The sequence below is a fragment of the Nestor notabilis genome, unplaced genomic scaffold (assembly GCF_000696875.1).
Source record: "Nestor notabilis isolate BGI_N333 unplaced genomic scaffold, ASM69687v1 scaffold32431, whole genome shotgun sequence".
NCBI lineage: Eukaryota > Metazoa > Chordata > Aves > Psittaciformes > Psittacidae > Nestor > Nestor notabilis.
In genome coordinates, this window is record NW_009916594.1 from 32,230 (window position 1) to 54,198 (window position 21,969).

Below are 21,969 nucleotides of genomic sequence, written 5' to 3' on the forward strand. Positions count from 1 at the left end.
TTCTGGCTATTGGACCAAGAAATAATTTGTAATTTATAATACACAAACATCTGGATTAAAAAAGCCATTCTTCTGGTGCAACGAACCATTAACAGTTTGTTTTTAAGATATGGAACCATGGTTTCAATTTATGACATAAATTCACACAAAACAAATTACTAGAAAGTGTCATCAAAATTCATATCGCATTTTAACTATCCATATGGCATAAATACTCATTTTAAACCATGAACTCACACCTATCGATTTTCACTCTGGCTATTTTGGAACAAGAAGTTAGCACTGAAAAGTCAGTCAGAAAGTATTGAGAAACCAGGTCTTCCTGTTCTCACACAGAGGCTATAGAATTATTGCACTCTCGATATGACAGTACCCTAGTCATAGAATTATAGACAGCTTTGGGTTGGAAGGGACCTTAAAGATGATCTAGTTCCAACCCCCCTGCTAGAGGCAGGGACACCTATTCAGCATTAACTACACTTGAAATAAACACTTCTTTTTCTCTCTTAACATCTTTCTGTTTCTATCTTAAAGCTTTCAGTCTTTTCATCTTACTGGATAAGGGTTAAAAGTGTCATGACAATGAATAGCCCTGAGACCAATTCTGTGCACTACTGACTGCCATTCTGCTACCTGTACACAAACCTTAACCCAAAACAGAAACCAGGAACTGGCCTCACAGATGGCAGTTGTACTTTGTAACTTGGATTTTGCCATTTGGTTCCTGTGGCATGCATAGGTACATCTCCCAGGCATCTCATCAGTAACAGTCCTATTCTTTCACTAGTGAAATTACCTACAATAGTATTTATTAGTGAAAATAGTCCACTCATTTGGCTGTTATTATAAAATACATTCACAGCCTGGAACTCTCACTGCAGACCATCCTCTTCGTGCAACTTTACAAAGCACTACTTTATCATAAAACTGTATGCACTTTTCTCCAAAATAGCAGATACTGGATACACCACTCTACAGACTGGATTCTGCATGGCATTTCTAAACCCTGCCATAGAAGGGTTAGATTTGCCTCTGCCATCCAATTTAGTGAAGTGAGAATCAGGTGCTTTTATTTTATTGTATGTTTTAGATCTTAGTCATCACCTAATTCATTTTTACAGGCAGACTTTCCCCACTCAATCCACTTAGAAGCGTATTAAAGACACTCCTGTGAAGATTGCCTTGCCAGCACATCACTGCCACTGTTTAGTGCTGGGAGTCTACTCATTCTCTGCCTATTTAAGATCAAACCTCAGCAGCACTTGTGTATGTTGTTAGCTTTCTGGTCATTTACTGAAAATTGCTAAATGCACACATCAAGGCCATGCCTTGTTTCCCAACTTGTTGCTTTCTCAAGCCTTGCTAGCACCCCTGCTGTGAAAAAAAACCCAGTCATTTGTACAAGAGAGCAATCATTTTAGTACGCTTTGTCCTCACAAGAACACTGTCAAGGGGAACATATGAAGAGAACAACTGCAATAGTTGCCTTTACCAGCTATAGTCATCAGCTGCAGTGAAAACTGGTATTCGAAAGAAGACAGTTTTTCTTTTTCTTAGAACTTAAACAAGACTTCTGATACGTGAATTTTTGCTATCATTCTGCCTTTCCCAGATAGGCTACTTCATACACTACTGCCTCGTGTGATTCAGTTCTGAAACGGAAGTACATTAATATGGCACAATCAACTTGATTTGTTCTTCTGATACATTCACTGTGCCTCTATCTTGGTGGACATGCAAACACCCAAATAACAAAAAAGTAGCTTGTGCCTGTTTCTCCCATTTCTGTTAGTGTTAACAAAAGCAAAGATTTGAAGCAGCACACTGTGCTTCATTATCTCTTCGTTCACATATCCTTCTGTTTGCTTTGCAAAGGAAATACAAAATGGAAAGATTTGTACATAATCACTGGCAATAAAAAAGAAAAATAATGCATGGTACATGTTTTCCAGCCATCCTTCAGAATCACTACACACTAAATGCAAGGCAAGTCTTGCCACTGTAATCAACATCTCCTTCAGTGTCAAAAACAATTGTTTAATGCCAGTAAGAGATGTTCCTTTAAACATGCATTGTCAGTACTTGTCTATGGCTGTAGTCTGATTTGTTACATTGGCTTTATCTATAAAAACCAGCTGCACATTGGCCGCAGCTAGTCTTGAGCCTGCAGGGCACCTGTTCAGCAAGATGTAAGAGGTCAAAACAAGAACAGAGACCGATGGGGTTATGAAAACTCATTCCTCTGATCAACTTGATGGTATGCTGTCCTGATATGCCACACAGAACCATGGTGATGGTAACAAATGAACTGCAGGTGAGCTGAAATGAGACAGGCACAGCAGAAGATTAAAACTGACATGGCACTCCCACGGTCATGCAACTCCTTTTTCATAATGGAGCAGAGGTGGTATTATGCTGCTCAAAATTGAAACACAGCAATGTAGCTTTAGCATGTCAAATTTCAGAGAGGAATTGCATGATCAAAAGGCTATCCTAGCACTGTGCCAGCGTATTTGTTGATAGTATTGGAACCTGGCACAAAATATACTGGCGAGTAGATGAAATGTGATTAATACTCAGGATTCATGTTCTCATGCTGGCTACCTGAGTCATGGCATGGCCTAGAGAAAGTTTGTCAAATCTAGACTTATCCATCTAGATTTATCCATTCCTCTATAAGCAGGAAGCAATGGCACTGGTTTTAATTTTTGGTAAACTGTTTTGAGGTCTTCAGTTGCAGGACAGAATGAGAGAATGGAGTATGTGAAATATGGTAAACATTTCATAATGCAACACTGGAAATAAGCAGTTTGCTATTTATGATTTCACCATCTCCCAGCTTGTTCCTTGTGTGAAACTGTTTAACTATCTGTCACATCAACTATTTTACTACTATGACACATTATGATAGTTTATACTTTGGCCTTTATTAAAATCTGTACTTTGATGCCAGGATAGCAAAATATGAATAGGAGTAGCAAAAACCCCCAAATCATTTCTGCAACATTAGTAAGGACATTCATTGTTTTACTAAAGGCAAGAATAAGTAGAAGTGTTATCTAACCAGATTCTGAAAGAGCAAATTCATTTAACTCCACTCCCCTCGGTACTATCAGGGAAAAAAATGTAGTAATCATAGATGTACAGGAAAAATAAATATATTACTGCAGATCCTTACTCTTCCTGAAAAGCTGCAAGCCTCTAAGTGAGAAATACCAAGCATTACCTTGCTGAGAGGTAAAGAAGTCGGCATGTATTTTTGATACTCTGAATCTTTCAATTCGTAGTTATTCTTCACGTTCATCTCCCTACACAGAGCAGAAATACTCTACATTGCCTCTTTAAGTCTCTCGGCATCAAGAGTTTGACTTTGTGTCTCTTTCACAAGCCAACTATTAAAACAAGCTGCCCAGACAAGCGAAGTTTTCCAGCTTGTTTGACATGATGGTGTCCTACTCTGAGGTTTCTTTAACTGAAGTCACTGATGACACACAACTTCAACAATTATTAGCCTAATTAGGTCTTATTTCAAAAACATACTCAACCACCTGCAGATCTTGAACAGTTATTTTTGAAGTTGAGCTTTTATTTTACAAAGCAATTTGTTTCTTAGAAATTAAAGGGAAGTGAACGTAATAGCTGTATCCAAAGCGTTTACACTGCTATTCACATTCAACAGTGAATAATTGCTAGAATTGCTGAGATGTTTCTGAAGACAACAGAAGTTATATGAACCTGTTAATTTCCAGGGGCATGCTATTAATACAGAGAAATTAGACTGCAAAATTCTCCAGAAATCCTTTTTCTCCCTTTTCTCATTATTTCTAACAGACCAGACAACAAAAAAGCTCTATGCTTTCAGATCTGTTGGGGAGCACAGCCTACTGCTACTATTATATTATTTCTATGGTCAACTACACATCTGCACAAACATTTACTATTTAATTTTTCTTATGTAGTTCTTTATTTCCAGCATAGCTTTAGGAAAATGTAATGCCTCTGTAACACCCTGTCTGTACCATTACAGGTTATGTAAACTTTTCAAGCTCTGAAAATAGTCATGCTATGAAGCAGATATTATCTGAGTAGAAAAATCAAACTACAAAAATATATTGCATGTTTTATTTGACAGTGCAGTAAGCATCTGATCCTGTGATTCTATGTCACCTTCCAGGAAACCAGTTTTTGGTCTTATCTCTTCGGTAAAAGAGCTTTCTCAGTTCATTAGTATAGATGCTGTTAGATATCTACATCTTCTAATCACATGATGTCTAAGTGTTTATTAGGTTTTACATCTTACAAGCTTCAGCCACATTCCACTGAAATCAAAAGGAGCCTTTCATCACAGTATGATGACATCAAGCCTGTCTGTGATCTTAAGTAGCTATGCTCAATCCCTGAGCTAAATTGTTAGAGAAGATCAGTCCCAGTTTTAGCATTTACTTAGACTGTCTTGTAATTTTCTGTCAATCAATTTACAGCAAAAGCCTGAACTTTCATTGTCTCTCTCAAGTCTAAATGGGCATCTAAAGTGTCTAGCAAAACTGATTATGTTGTATTATAGACTCCTGTATTACCAGGTCAGAGAAAAACATTTTGATCATGTAGTCTGACCTCCAGACTGACACAGGCTGCAATAATACCCTAAATAGTCTGAGTTACTAAATATACTGAAAACATTGTCTTCTCGAAGCCTGTGTCGAAATCTGCGCTTGGTTCAGCTTTTGGGTTTGACTACAGTCTCTCATCCTCACAGGACAAACTGTGAAGCTGACTGTTAATCGGAATGCAAATTAACTTTAAACACTCTGGTTTTGTAGATTTAGCCAATAAACGTTTTAACAGCCAACCACTGAAAATACTGCAGCTACGAGCTAGCACATGAACACTACACAAACATCACCTCTGCAACTCTCAAGTCTGCTACTGAGACTGTGAAAAAATACTAATTCCGTGATTTTTGTACTAAGATTGTACTGTACCCATAACAATAATAGAAATATTTCACAGCACTGCTTCAGTTTCTGTTAGGCAATTACTATTTATGTTAGCAACCCAAACCATCAGATGAAATGTACAAAAAGCTGAGATTTCCTAGCTTTCAGTTTAGTACCATTCAAATTTGGGGGCTGGGCGTTGGGGGAAGTCTTCCACAGTGAAATGTATTTGATGTATTCTGCCATTCACTTGAATTTACCATTAAATTCTTTCTCAAGCCATTACACTGATTTAAAGGGTCTATCTATGTACTGGTGTTACATTTAACATGAGTCAGATGTTAAGGCTGTTCTATGACTAAAAAAAATCAGTACAAAGAATATTCATAAGAAGTCTGTTCTACGAGGAAGGTCTTGAAATATTCTGAAGAGCCTATTCCATATTAAAGAATAACTTGACAATGTATGGTCTGATCACCAGGATGTTAACACTCAAATGTATTATAATTTGCATTGTAGGGCATGTCCTGTTTCTTTACATTCAGTCCTGGGAATCCTGGATTTGAAAAATTTTCAAGGACACTACTAAGGACACAGGCAAGAATTATCTGGTTAAGTATTTCCCATAAAAATCATTAAATGTCTTTTAAATATGGAACAGAACTTCGTGAAAAAAGCCTTAAAAAAAAAATAAATCATAAATGCCATGAGGTGAACGAGATTGGACAGCTTTATCTGCATGAAAGCTAGGAATCTTTTCAAGTGCACTTCATTGTGCAAGCCTACTCTATCAAAATTAAATTCTTCTGAGCAAGACTACCTTCTATTTTTGATGGTTTTCTGCTGATTGCTCCAAGTTTAGTAGAATTTTTAAGACTTTGAAATCACAAATACCCAGAAAAGCAATCCAATGGGAACTCCTTATAAAATCTAATTAGGAGTCATCCACTCTGACTGCTTACTGGTAGAGCCAAAAAACCTACCTCCATGTGCAATTTTAAAAGAAGTGGAAATTGTAGACTGGCACATAGATATAGAGACAAAACTGGTAAGATGAATGAGATGAAACAGTCATAAAAAACAATACTGAAAAATCTAATGCCAGTTTTCAAGTTATTACTTAACAGGCACAGATGTTAGAGTCATATTTTAGTTTGCTTTTCATGTACATTATGAATTATTTTGCACTTTTGCATTAGCATACATTAGGCAAAAAACTGTCTCTAATACATTAGATGAAATGCACTTTAGGGGTAGCTTCCCCCTCTTCAACCTGTTGAATGATATTTTAATCATAAAGTGGTTGGACATGAGATCCAATCAACACTAAGGCTGTGCTAGCAAGTGACAAATGATTTCACTTCAGAAAATTATTAATCTTAGTGGTGCTGTGCCTGCGTGCTGTGATTTACTGAGAACAAAATAACGTCACAATGCTCAGTTTAAAATTGGGCACCAGTTTTGAATAATGGCACACATTTACTGATGTGATAAAGCAACTGTCAAGTAAGGATTCACTTGTACTAGAGGGAACAGCTGTACTACCAGAGATCAGATTGATTAATACAATACTGAAATTTTTTTACCACAGTAAAATGCCTATGAATTCTTCTTCTGGGAAAAGGCAGCTGGAACAATTAAAGCATTGTGGAGACCAGGTGTCTTTAAATTAGGTCATCTGCCTTACATGCTGTTGCCATACACTTTGGTGAAAACAGAGACAGGCTCTAGGTCAAGACCAAATATTAAAACATCAACACGCATTTCCCTTCTCCACCTCACCTGCTCTTCTGCAGAAGACATACAGAGTTTCCGTCTCACAACGTTAAAGCACAGCAAGCTCAGGTGTTGGTGCTTCGGTCTAACTTACCTTCTAAGAGACACTGACCTGTAGGTCATAATGATTTTATCTTTGGGTGCTGTTCAGATCAGAAATCTGGAGACAGCCTGGGTAGTTTACTAACCGTATTATCTGACTGATATTCTGCCTGAATCTAATAAAAGATTTTTTCATTTTTCTTATCATTAAGTCATCTTATAACCTAATCAGTTAACCTTCACATTATAAATTTCTTTAACATCTACTGAGATTAAACACAGAAAAAAAAAGTGAGTTTTACCTGCATTCTGTAGAAACCTATACCAGTCAAAGGTTTCCTTGGGTGTAGTCTTAATTCCTGTGTAGACAAAAGGAGAAACACAACATGTTTAACTGGTCCCTGGATGGCTGAACTATGGTTCTTCAAGTCTTGCCCTGAGAAAACAGTATTTCTGCCGAGCACACTGAATTCCATACACAGCTGGTCTCATCTCAAACTTCCCTCATCCCAACAGTGCCAGGTTGTCTGCACAATCCTTCTGTAGTCATCAGATTGAAATTCAATCGAAAATTTTGCACAATCACTCAGTGCATGAACTTCTTTAGCAACCCAGGGAATTAAACTCACTTACACTTTGCTACATTTGGCCTTTTAAAATCTACATAGTGGACAATATTATCTGAGGGAACATATTATTCCAAAACAGATACAGGTCAGCTGAGACCCAAGTTCTTAACATAACACAAAGAAAGAAATAAGAATGATATAAAATTATATAAATTAGATATTAATTTAAACTGAATGTTAATGTATTCAGTTTGCCTCATGTTAAAGATCAATTATTTTACTAATGAATCTATTATTTTTTAAGTATCTTAACTATTACCTCCCAGTGGGCTTAAATATAGACTAAATGTGGGTGAATAGACCTCATAATGAGTTTTTCAATGTAATAGTTTTGAAAATCATTTTATTTCCTTTGCAAATGAAATATATAAAATGGAATGGGCTTTGGAATCTGTAGATCAATCAGAAGCTGTAGCTTAAGCAATCACATCTAAAATGCTGAGCTGAGTGTCCCTAGACTACTCAAGTACTTTAGATAAGAATCTTGTTGGGTATCATTATTCTGGGAACTCAAAGCATTTAAAAGAATTTGGAGTTTTAGGGATAATCATACAACATCAAAACTTCCTTATACTTCGAAGAAAGCTCAGTGCTATCTTAGATCTTACCTTATCTTTCAGATTTTTACTGTAAGGAATCCAGGAAAACTTTTCTTAAAAGAATCAAAAGAGTTGAAAATCTAGGCTAAGAGACTGAAATACTGCCTCAATTAATGTAAATGGCAAAAAGCTCAACTTCAGTGGAATCAGGACTTCAAATCCCACACTCATTTCAGCAAAATATTTCTGGGGCAATAAACAAACTAATAAAGTGAATACCTTAGTCAATATTTCAAAACTCTCACCTTGCGTCTGGACATATATTTTCTTCCTAGCATCTGGCTTTAAAGAGAAGGAGAAGAAAAGTAACTTTCATAGTTCACCATAAAATATCTGTTCAATCATCAAAAAACCCCACCTGGTATAACACAGTGCACATCAGGATGATTTGATTATTAAAAATCAAAATAGACTATTAGAAAGATACATTTAAGTTACACCAAAAGCCAACAGTCAGCAATGTAAATTACACTTACAATGAACATTTACAGTATCAATGAATCAATTTTGCAACTAACACAATTACCAAGTTGTGCAAATGCATTTTTAATTTATCTCTGTATCCTTCATCAAAATCATTCACTGCTTATTGCACAGAAAATTACAATATTTCCCTACCCAACTACAGAACAGCCCTACTTCTCCAAAAACGTTCTGTCTTGAAAGAAAAATTATAGCTGGTTTTGAAACTACAGTCCACATTCATCCATAATAGACTTTTATACACATTAGAAATTAAACAAACCCCATTTCCCTCTAACCATTTCAAAAATTGCTGACAAATATACGTAGACTTGTTCACACAGAAAAACTGTCCAGTAGTACTTACTGCAGAATATACCCAAATAAAAACTGTAAAAGAAATTATTTTAAAACAGCTATAGTAAAAGAGGTAATTACTTAACAACTTCCAGAGCTACTCCCAAAGTGCTACTATGCTAGTTATTTAATTTAGGTGATTAAAAAAGCAAGTTCCTATTTCAGTCTCTTTCTACAACTCAAATCATGAATTTGTGGAATACATTTTTTTCCACAAAAACATCAAAGTATTCTTGGGAACGTTCTACATCAAAAAGAAAAGCAACAAACCCAAACCCAACACCACGACTACCCAGCAAACAAGCAGAGGTTTTTTTGAGCTCACAGTATTTGTGCAAATACTGTGTTCTTATTGTTCTAAAAAGCACTGGTTGCAATGCCTGCAAAGAGTATGCTAAGGACAATATTACTCAGCTGGTGTAATCTCCAATAGATTTGCTCAATATAACCTTGAATGTTTCAGCTTTTAATTATATTCTTGTAAGAATTTCAGTTAATGCTATTGCTTAATTTTTTTTAAATTATATTGGACCTTTCAATCCAGTTTTACACTACTGAAAAAAACACTGACCATACGCACAAAATCTTTTACAGTATTTCAAACTCATCTGGAATACAGATCATTATAAATACTGCATTATGTAGTTCATAATTAAAGATAATTTATCCAATGTAATAGAAAAGAATTTGTCAGAAGATACAACCCTTGAGCACAGTGCAATTGCTTACATGTTCGTAATTTAAATTCTTAATTGACCATCTAACTAATAAAGCACACATTAGAGGAATAATGCAGCTCACATTAGAGTGAGTTAATATGTAAAAGTTTTAATATTCAGTGACCTCAGTATGGAAAGATGTATTCTTACTCTTCACTGTTTGAAAGTAAATGTGTGGCATTTGCTCTTACCCTTTACATGAAGATAACAGCTAGAAAAACAACACAAACCCCCAGCATTAAAGACACAGGTCAGCAGCTGGTATTTCATTTTAGGACTTTAGAGACTTGCCTCCAATTCCCAGTCTGCTACAGAACCTCTCCAGAACACTGAGAATAGGCCCAGAGCACAAAAGTGTTTAGGCAAAATCAATCAAAGCCAAGTACTTAAAAACATTTGAGGTGCTGATTTCAAAGGGATTTCAAAGTCCAAGTTTGTTTTTCCTCCTCATACTCTGCTACTTTTGTTTTTTCTGGCATAAGACCTATGACAGAAGCTGAACCTTTCGTGTTTACCCATCATGAAGTTAATGTTAGTAATTATTAAAATCAAGATATAGTTGTAATATAAATACCAGATCCTATGTCTGCTCAGGTATCTTTATTTAAAAAAGAAAAAAATCAACTTATGCTGAAACAAAGTACTGAATATTGATTTGAACTGTTGTACAAGCTCCACTCTAAATGATTCTTTTAGGCAAGGGTTTATTAATGAGTTTGTATTATAATGCAAGTTAGAACTGAAGAGATACCAAGCAGTTAGTTTCTACTTTTCACATTTATTGTTTAGCTTCAGATGGTGTTTCCTAAGATGAGGTGAGTGGAGCTAACAACTGGTGGCAGCTGGAAGAGGGTGGTCCTGCCTAGTTCTTTTTACCCCAGTGTGTTGCCCCTTACTGTCAGCCAAATAGTTACTGCTTGCCCTTGACTGGACCTGGTGCTCACTGCAGTTCTCTGTGATCCAGTACAAGTTTTACACCAAGTTAGTTAGAGAGCTAACCTTGCACAGAAAATCAGCAGGACTAGCAAGCTAGATCAGCAAGCCCTGCTGCAGAGTTTTTCACAGGTTACTAGTGCAGCCTGACACTATCTGTGGTCCTCAGACACCAGGACTGAGCACTGTCCACTTCAAGAATTTATCTCAATTTTTTCCACGACTTTTCTGCCATCAACTTAAAGCACAAAGAGGTGAAAATGTTGACCCAGTCTGTTTTCAAACAGGAGCATCAGATGCTAAAAATAATTGCACTGAATCTCTGAAGTAGACTTGCAATACAGCAGATGTAATGGTACCTACTAAATGAAAAGAAAGTGAACAAAACATTATTACTCCCAGTTCTTTGCTAGCTAAATGACCTCCTTTAAAAACACTGCCAAATGTATTTAACCACTATACTATTGGATGAAAATAATGTTATTCAGTGTTTTTTCCATGGATCATTCAGCACAGTGTGTTTCATTTAGTTTTTAGAAGGAGAGATGAGTTGTAACAAAGTTAACTGCTATTTATGTGCTACATATTCCTCAAGGCCTGGTCAACAGGGCTGTGTATCACCTATTGCCAGGCTTAGCATAAGTTCAGTTTTACCTCTGCATTTCAGCTTAAGAAGTTCATTCTATTTCCAGTCTTGACAAAACAAATATTTTCAAATTATTCTTCCTAATTCTTTATTGTAAGTAAAGCTGTTTATTGGAATTTTAGCAACATAAAGTTTATTAAAGGATGCAAAAAGAAACAATATATGCATATGGATGGCATCAGGAGCATCTCGATGACAGCAGCAATGATTAGTTTTAAATGTTAGAGAGAAACATTTCCTAAACTGCTGTATACTCTTTTCAAATACTAAACAGCTTCTAAATGCCAGATCTATCTAACCTGTCGAAGTACATAAATATGAAATGCTTTCTCTGAAAGGAAAAACAGGAATAAAGAATATGAAGATTATTGCAATTCTCTAGCATTATAATAATGCTTAAATGCTTAATTATAAATAATGCTAAAGAAAACATTTTAGGAGAATGCATAGTTACTAATACTATAAGCATCACCATCATCACGTAAACATACCCACTCTGCTGCTGCCAGTTCCTTCATTTTCACCGTGAAAGCCACTGCAAACCTAGTTAAATGGACAAAAATAGTAGGGAACATCTGCTTAAAGTGTTTAAATGTAAAACCAGGAAAATACTTCAGAAAAAATCTTTGTAAGAACAAAGAGCATTATTATAGATGAAAGACAGAAAGCAGGCTTTCTATTTGTTTTACCAGCAAATACTGGTGAAACAAATGGTATCTCTTCAGGCTTTACGACTTAGAGCTCTTGGGGAGTTAAACTGAGGATTTCTTAAGGTAAGAGAAAACCCAAATAATGGGAACATACCCCCATTTATCTGATTAACATGTACAGCTGCGTAAGTGAGTTAGCATTTCCTGTTTCTACATCATTACAAGCTGCACTAGCCCTCTTCCCAACCAGGAAGCTAGGTAAGAAGGGATCTTAAGTCCAGTTACTTTCATAGTATTGCTGTTTTACAATACCCAGCCCCACTGTTTGCAACTCACTGCAACTGAGTTTAATTCAAATGAGCAGATGGATTTTTTTTTAAACCTTTCCCCAATGTTCTTTCCTTCTTTCCAAGCAGTCAGAGCTGTTAATGAGTAAGAAATATTTGAGAGACTAAAATGTTATTCTTCAGGAAAAATACCAGAATTAATTAAACTGAAAAAGAAGAAAGATGATCCAGTGGCTGGGCTTCAACTCTGGAATCTCACCGACTTGGGACACTCAGCTCTGTGGCTGTGAATGTTACGCATCTGGGTGTAGATGAAATTTGCAGTGCTGAGGTAAACTCCTCTATAATAAATTGGAAGAACTGGGTGCCCAGAAATTAGATTTACCACAGTCATCATTTCAGGCAAAGAGCCCATTACCCTAGTCAGACGTAATACTTATAGAAGGGCACTTTGACTGTTCTCTGCTTAAGACTCTTCTTTGATATGAGAAGGGCGTTTAAATGAAAGAACTTTAAAACAGTGCATGAACACCATCTACTCCTACTCTATATTATATACAAATGGTAACACCAGTGTATGAACAAGCAAACCAAAATATACTTGAATAACACAATGGCTAGAGTTGTCATCTGGCAGAAAAAAAGAATTTTAGTTCCCAAGCTTACCTCCACTTTTTCTCTTATGGCTGTTTATAATGGCTCATCTGGACATCTACTTTTGTGAATTTGTGAAATGCACACTATCATTTCACATAATGGAACAGTTACATCAGAGACAATTTAAAAGCAGCATTAATAGGACCAGTTTTCATTTTGGGGTTTTTCGGCACAGAGAGACTTCAGCCATGAAAGTCAGATTTTTAAGCAATCTAGATAAACAAGTTGTTCTTAGTGGGAGGTTGGTCTAATACGAAGAAGTCATGTGAGATATTTTTATGGAGTCAGAGCTACTAAAGAATCCCTATTCAGAAGAGATCTTAAGAACATGCTGGGCTTTAATGTAGCTTTTAAGTTGTGATGAAATAGAAAACACATGGCTTTGACTTTTCTTAAATGGAATTTTAGTGTTAACTGGACACAAAAATGAGACCATTTCTGAAGACTATCAAAACTGTGGAATAGAAATGTTTGAACACCTCCTTCATATGAGACATAAAATGCCTGCTAAGCAGTTTCTTTTTTTTTTTTTTAACTGCTTTTATAGATATTGAATATAAAACAGAGGTTATCACATATTACACTTCTGATCTGGTGTTTCATTTTCATAGATGGAATGTTTCGGTCCTGAGCCAACCCTATGACACCTCAATGGCTACAGATGAAACACATTGCTAAGTTACAAGCGGAACAGTGCTTTTCTATTGGGGGCATTATGTTACAATTTGGGGACATGAAATCACAATCATACATTAGAAGTCACATAAATGCTGAATTATAACTCCTACTTTTGTTTGTTGAAACAAACCTTATTCCAAACTTTATTCCCATACATTTGTTTTGTAGTATCTGTTTTATGGTAGTAGATGAATTTCATATATACTACTTGACAGCTTTAAGGTTATTAAAGCCTTTGCAAATGCTTGTTTTGTCAAGTTGCACATGCTCCTCTTCCAGTTTTTGCAATTACACTTTCAATACATCACATTAACAAGCAGAAAAAACCTCTCTTGCTCCAAAGTCTACAAAACTGTTCCACAGAAAAAAAAAATACCCTAGAGGAGTACAACTACCATTTAGAGGAATTTGATTAAAAATGAAACACTCATAAAGCTAGACAGTGTTCAATACTTTGTTTTATGGAATATGGTGGTATATTGTACAGGACAAGTAATCTACAATTCATGATACTTTCTGCTTAGAACCCTGCAATCAATAAAGAAAAAAAAAATAAAATCAATGTTTCATTTAATAACTATGCAATGAATAATACTAGTGATAATACTGGAGAAGAGATACATTCAGAATAAGTTCTAGAAAACTGAATTATTTTTCCTGTAGCACAGAAAATATTATCAACTGAATAAAGATGCAGTAATGTATTCTGAAACATCATGGGCAATCCATGCTACTAAGCTATACTTCAAGTTCCTAACTTAATTATCATTAAAAAAAAACCCAAACATTCAGTAAAGCAGTTTTTGCACAAGGTATATTAGTTATACTTGTGACAGATCATATTTTAAATACAGAACTGGATCAAACAGGCACCCAGAGATTCTGGGTTTATATACTTTTTGTTTTGCAAACTGCTGAAATTTAGCTGACACATTAGATATCTTTTTTCTCTTCCTTCAGACCTGTTTGAAGAATAACTTCTGATTATCTGATAACAAAAGCAAACAGGTACATAAATTTTGTCTTGAATAGGTCCTTAAGTTGTTTTTCAACTGCAAGTCACACTAAGACGTAAGAATGTGCCCTAATGGATTTTTCAATAAGCATGATTAAGTGCTGTCTTTAAAATCTGTTTACCTACCCCATTTTATAGGGCACAATAGACAGAACACCGTATCTATGCCAGCGTTAAGCTAGCTAATAGCAGCTAGAACATATAGTGGTATTGGCAAAGGTAAAACTATGAAATACAAGCCTGCTGCAGATTCTGTATGTATTTCCTCATTGCTAACATCAACCAAAATCCATACTGCCACATCTGAACCACTGCAGTCATCTGCCTTTGCCTTAGCTAGAATGCTGTGATGAATGAACAGATAGTATCCTGATAAAGCACTGTTCAGCAAAGTATTTAACTTCTCCTAAAATAAATATGCAACCAGTACCAGTGGATTTGATAAGATGTTCCAGATGCTTAAATTTTATCTCACCTTGTACACTCAGGGACCCCTTCGCTTATGCAGAGCTCAATTCTGGAGTGATGACTCTTCAGAGTACTCAAGTCACCAGAAGCTCAGGCACAGTATAGCCCATGAGGCTGAGTGACCTGCTGTAGCAAATTACTGCCACCAAGAAGACATCCTTCTCTTATCCTTCCACAAGCTGTCATTTCTTATTAAAGGGGTAGAAAACTAACCCAGAAAAAAAAAAGAAGCCAATTTTACACCATTTAGTGAGTTAAACCTGCTCATAAAGCAGTCCAATCCTGGCACAACGAGGAGTAGATCACACAGCCACAAGCAAGAGAAAGGAGAAGGAGAGCAAGAGAGGTAGCAGTAGCGCCATCCCTGCCATCAGTGAGCTATTATGCTAGCTACACGATAGTATAACATTAGCCTCTATCTCAGTAAGACTTGAACTATTTCTTCAATTAATGTCATCCACTGGTATCTTTACATATGTAAAATGCTTTAGTTGCCAACAAGAAAAGGGCTTACTGGCTGACCATGGACATGATCAAACACTGCTGAAGTCAAGCAATAGGACACCTCTTTTCTGGAGATGTTGAAACAATGAGGAATGCTTTTTGGTTTTTAGTCACTCTCTCTGATTTCTTGAACTACATTTGATGACTACACTGACATGTCACTGGAAATCTTACGGACTTTAAACCACCCTTTGAACACTCCCTTGTCAAGTCACCTAAAAAATTGAGAGAATTTGCTTAAAGATATTTTTCAGTCTACTTCTTTGTTCATGTATCTAGAGAAAGGATCACATTATCAAGGGGGAAAAAAAAAAAGAACAGAAGCTCTTTATACATGAGTCATCTGCTTTTCTATCAAGCACTCTGTCAACAAGCTAAATGCCAGGCCTCCAAGAAAGAGGTTTGATTCTGGATGAACAAGACAAACGCCAGTTATTTTTAGTTGTCATCTTATTTAAGTGTGCCGGGCACCTTGGTCTGTATGTGCATAAAATGTTAATTCCAATACAGAATGTTTTATATGTTTGAATATATGTAATGTAAACCAGAATTTACTAAGAAGCAAAGGTTTGAAAAAAGAAACAACTCGGTGCAACATTTAGCACTTCCGGCAGAGGGCCTTGGCAAACAAGGGTCTTACCTTGTTTAGGTTTCTATTACTACACTAAGATTTAATGAGAATATTCATACCCCCACCACTAAGAAATATTTGCTATTTATATAAACAGACCTCCAAAACTAACTCACCATTAACCACCTCCACTACTAAAGATTCCCTATTTAAATACCACATATCAGTTATTTCATGGCCAGAATAGTTCTGTACAAATGAGAACTGTATGGATATTGTTTGAGATATTTAGATGTGCATTTCTTTACCTAAATCTCTGCAAACATAAATAGTCTAAAATAATTTTGGTAAGAATTATAAACTTGATTTCATAAAATTGTACCCATTACATAATAAATAAACCACAGTCAGGTTGCTACAGTGTAGAGTTATACTAACCATCAAAGGCTGCCTTTGTAACTTCTACCCATAAAGTAAATTATTCTACAGAGCAATACGCTACCAAATCCCAGGTTAAGTATTGTTGCTATTACTCTCATTTCTTTTACCTGCCTTAGAATTTTATATCCTAATCACATGCATAGTTCTATTACTCTACAAAACAGAATTCAGTAGGCAAAGCACAGAATTAGTTAGTAAGAGCACATATTTCATTAGCTTTTAATGGGATTTTAGTAATTTTGAAAATTTACATCCCAAAAGCCCAAGTTTCAGCAATATCTCTGCCAACTCTTACATGGACAAATACAAGGAAATATCAAATGAATAGACTGCATACAGACTAAGTTTTATGAGGAAAAAGATCTGCCATTACAAAAATGCAATTTCTTGTCATAAACCTTCCATGCATGGTTTTACCTGGCTTCTTCCAGCACTGCTCCCATTACCCGATGTTTCTCTTCACATTTGACATCTTCATTTACATCTGTCCCACCAAAGATGATTCCAAAAGGAATTCTGCTACCTGCAAGGCAATGACTACAATGAGAAGTTGACCGACATAGAATCATAGAATGGTTAGGGTTGGAAAAGACCTTAAGATCATGTACTGGTAATGAATAGATAGGAACATTAAAAGTATATTGATAATACAGTGTCATGTATGTAAGCAAAACCCTTTGAAAAGGAAACCTGGAGAAACTTGACCTTTTATGGTTTGGGCACTGAAAAAAACCCATACAATAACTGCACTTTCACAGCGTGTCATCTGCTGTGCCTCTGTGAGATTTTTCTTTGCCTTTTCTATGCTTAATAAAAGCAATCAATTAGTTTCTACACTTGTCAGCCCCCCAAATAGCATATGTATTTTAAATACTATTCACACTTCAATAAGATGCAGTACTGCAAAGTTTGGTCTTAGGTAGCTAGCCTCAGCCACTCATTCACTGCCCCCTCAAGCATTCCAATGCAGAAGTTTGGGTAACCATCCTGCAAAGCTAGTTACTGATTTTTTTATTTTTCAGTATTGACTTCTGAAGCCAGTTTACTGCTACAAAAAACATAGATGGAGCCACACCACTGGAAAAAGCCACCAAATTAAGTAAGTCAGTATATGTGAACCTGCAACAAATGCACTGTTTTGCCTGATCCCATCCCAGAAGATGTGTTTTTAATTGGTTGTTCCAAGGTCTTCTGTGATCACCCAAGTTAGAAAGTTGTTTTACAATGCCTTACAGCGCTCAGAGGGCTATGAGTAGAAGGCGGCATGTTGGCTGTGAGACAATTTGTGCACAAGACCGTATCAACATTCAAGTTCTAGAGTATCAACAAAATTATACATATCCTAGTGGTGTCTGCTCTCTGGTAAAAGCCTAGTTTTGATACATGGCATCAGAATAAATTCATATTTGTGTAAAGGTAAGGCCACTAGAACAGGTACTGTAGCACTTCTATGCTAACAGTTCCTAGACTTACACCGACATGGCCAAAGATTACTTTGAGGAAAATAGAAAAGCCAATAGTAGTGCAAGATACTCCTTTCTAATAGTATTTCTTTTCAAGTCAAGTTATTTTTAGTAACTGTCAAGTTACTAGTAATGTTCTCCCCTTAAACTAATCAAGATAGCAGACAATAATGTTTACTGCTGATTGTTTCAGCACTGAAACCAATTAAGTGGTCAGTTTTACACCACATTAAGCTAACAAATAACCTTGTGGTGGCTAATTACTACATGCAGAACGTTGTTTTAAATTCCAAACAGGACTGCAGTTTTGTAAAAGAAGCAGTCTCCAGTATGGCAATCTACAAACTCCATCATTAGGATGACCAGTTCTGTGGATTCTGCAGACTTCTCTAGCTATAACAGAAGAAGCCAAGGTTTCCTTCTGATTATGAACAATAATAGGCAGTTAGGCCATATTGCCACTACATACTGTGTATCAAGAAAGGCAGAAAATATGCTTTGTTTTTTCACTTTTCCTATCGGATGGAAGGGGATAGGGATCAGGGACTTAGTAGCCAACACTGTCCTCAGCACTGGACCAACAACCAGGCGCGAGGGGTTGCTGTGTTGGTGCAGGTTCTTCCTTTTGAGAGATAATATAACTGACCTTGAACGTTCATGGCTGTGGAAACTATTGGTGACGCTTTCTATTAATACCCACAGCGTCTTAAGGGGTTGGAGAGAAATGACAGGTTAAATTCAATGAGCTCTTACAATTCATGATTAAAATTAATGTTTAAAATCAAGCATATAAAGAAATCTTAAAGCAAAAGAGGAACATAATAAATTGATAAAAATAGAAAAGGTACTCTGTTTCCCATTTATACTTGAAAATTAAGTGAGCTTTAAGATGAGGGTTTATTAGCATTGCTAATTGCCTCATTACTAAATGAAAGAAACAAAAAGAATGAAAGATTAATTGCCATTCTAGCTACTTGAAGACTTTCTCTGGCATTTTTAGATATTCTACTCTAATGTTTGTAGGTATTTAGATTTAATTTAAGGTTTGTAGGAAAGCACCACAGCACTAATCTTCAAGAGTCTGACTTTCTGTAATTCTTTGTCTCTCTAACAAATAAAGTAAACAACTACTGTCATCTATTACATGTGTTGAATATACAACCCCAATCATGTAAACGAAGTTTCCAGAATAAGGCCCAAAAGATCAGTAGTATGGCAGTAATGGCCGTAATCACTGAATTTCTTTAAGGAATTTCATAATATAGAGGGTATGGAAGAATACATATTCCATGAAATAGGAACGTCCTCTGAATCACTTTTTTCCTCCAAGAAGTCTACAATAACTTTTATACTTTGACTAAGATCATCCCAGGTATCATACTATTTACTGCCTTGCTTTTCACAGATTTATTTTTCTTTCAATTATTGCAGATGTTTTTTGGAACAGTGTGACTGTGATTTATTTAAATTACTGAGCTTTTGTAAATCATTCAAGTATCAAGCTTTGCAGGTCACTTGCAATTTTGAAAAGCTAATAGCAACAGCACTCAGGCAACACTATGCAAGTCAAAACTGCAATGAAGTTTAACAGTAAACATTTAAAATCCAACCTTCTTTTTTATTCCTTAGCAAAAAAAAAAGCCTCTTCCAAAACAATTCTAGGTCTTGTCACAAAACCAACCATCTCTATATTCCAACAAGAGAAGTCTTAATATGTATGTTAGCAGACATCATCTTAGGGAATTACTTTATTTGTATTCTAGGGTCCCTACCGGAATCAGAGCTTCATTGTAATACAAGATATGCTTGCATGTCAGACATAGTAATTCAAGCTTTCTTAAAACCCACCAGCACAAATTGCAGGGGGACTTAAGTCTGAAAACCAGCGCAACAGAACTTACACTGAGATCTGAATGAAGTATCAAATTACTCGTCTTTGTCCAAGTGAATAGATTTGTACAATACAGAGATGATCTCAAAAATGGATCCACACTTGCAATTTCAGTAGGTGACTGCCTGTAATTTTGAAAGCCAGTGCTCCTAGTGTATCATTAATGTCAGGCTAATATTTTGTGCTATGTGGCTAGATACAATAGGAAATTTTATTATTTGTCTGATAACATCCTGTCTCCCACCGTATAGTTGGCATGAACGACACCTTAAGGTTATTCCATGCCCAAAAAACCACTGACTCTTTTTTGATCAGAAAAACCAGATTAGCCTCTCTACTTTCTATCTGACCTCGGCTATACTTAGCCAAGCCACTGTCCTCTGAACGAACACATTTGCTGAAAGTATCTCAATGTTAATATAATGCTCTTATCTTAATGTAGTTAAAGTGCTTAATTATGAAATGCATTATGTGCTTTAAAAGTCCATTTATTTAGTTCTCTCCTCTCTGGATCATATCTCCCACAGAGAAAGATTTTCAGCATTTCTGAACATTCATTAAAGTGGATAAACAGAATAACTACAGTACGTGTGGGTTTATACATTTAAAGCCATTTATAACTATTCATTCTCTTCTCTTTCAGTACCTTTTTAAGAGGTATTTTTATTGCAAAATAGAAAGAGGATTACCTTGCAGAAGTCTGCCTCCTTTATAAAGATGAATGGCCAGGGCTCCATCAAACTTGTCTGCGGAGGTTAGGTTTGCTATTTCAGTTTGACTTTCATACATGAAAGCATCTTTAAGAACACAGATGTGACCTGCAGCATGTAGATGATTCCTTCATTATTGGAACAAATAGGAAAAGAATAAAAAAAAAGACATTATTAATATTGTAGGCATGCTAATATATCAAATAAGCCTAATAACAATGTTTTTCCTTAATAACTTTGGTCTGACATTCATGTTTATGCTCATTTTGTTCAAGCAACCATGGAGCTATTCACAAGGTTGGTCTTTTTCTTCCTGGAAAATATTTGTCACCTTCACCATTGTGAAGCCACATGCACACTTACAAGCAACACAATCTGCATACATTTTAAAGCCCAAGCCTACAAAATCACCTCTGGAAATTAGCAGAAGTGAAGTACAATCAGGATCTTTCCTGACTGAGCTTCAGCTTAATATGCTGAAAAGACTCCTTTTGGATTGAGTGTGTTAGACCTTTGCCTTAGAGTTTCTCAGATTCTTGTTTTGGAGAAAGGCCACTGAGTGAAAAAAGCACAAATACGTCCAGCTGATCTATGCTATTGAAAACACAGCATAGGCAAATAAATGAATACGTAAATAAAACTGAAGAGCTGAAATTGTATTCCCTTTTTGTCTGATTGTGGCTTTAACTGTTTCTTGTCTTAGTTTACCCATTTGTAAAACAGGCACAGGATAATTGAAGTATAAGAAAAAAACCACGCAAAAGTAATTACACAAATAATTTCACAGTCTTTTTTAAACATCTCAATTGCTAAAAAGGAAAAAAAACACCCAAACCAACAACAACACACCACCACACCCCCTTAGCTTACCTATTCATCCTTATGGTTCCTCATATTAAAACACTGATTCAAAGACTGACAAAGTCAAGAGACTGATAGACTACAGGGATCTTTAGGCATTTTTGTGAGCGTTGTTTTAGTCTTTTCTTTTATACTCAGGCTCACAATTCCTCCCACCAAAACTAAAGTCATTTATCAGTTTCTCCAATGACATCAGCCAAAATCCACGTTCTTGAGAAAATCCATTATTTTCATAAAAACTAGCACACTATCTGCTGACAAGTACTGTTTACATTTTCAGTATTATAAAAAGACCACAAGAATGTTTTCTGCTTATTATGTACTGTTCCAGTTGATTTATTTCTCATAGCATATTAATTGTTCTGGCATTAAAATCCTGCTAACTCAATAGCTTCTTGGATAATGTCGGCTCTTCCGTTTCTTGATGATTTTATATCCTCCCAAGGAATGTAATTTTCTGTCCTGCAGAAGTTAGTCATTACTGCAGAAATTGGTGCTAAAAATGTTGTAAAATGTCTTGAGGCCTTGGAAGGAATGTATTAGCACTCTATCAGACAGAGCTCCATTGGCACAACATATGGTGCTGTATTTCTTCCTTATTCTAAAGAGAAACTCATTTTACTTTTAACTTCACCATTTGAAACAAGACCAATAAATTGTAATATGTACTAGT

At 35.9% G+C, this 21,969-nt stretch overlaps 1 protein-coding gene across 1 annotated transcript in view; it reads right to left on the reverse strand.

The window, feature by feature from the left end:
• The window catches only part of GLT1D1 (glycosyltransferase 1 domain containing 1), a gene marked incomplete at its 5' end in the record, with an annotated part of 44,737 nt that extends 24,174 nt beyond the window's left edge, over positions 1-20,563 (reverse strand). Inside the window, 5 exons of the mRNA XM_010024648.1 lie at positions 7,058-7,114; positions 8,229-8,265; positions 11,592-11,643; positions 16,789-16,894; positions 20,415-20,563. Coding sequence (XP_010022950.1) covers positions 7,058-7,114; positions 8,229-8,265; positions 11,592-11,643; positions 16,789-16,894; positions 20,415-20,563 — 401 coding nt within the window. The remainder of the gene's footprint in view (positions 1-7,057; positions 7,115-8,228; positions 8,266-11,591; positions 11,644-16,788; positions 16,895-20,414) is intronic.
• Between the last annotated feature and the right edge of the window lie 1,406 nt (positions 20,564-21,969).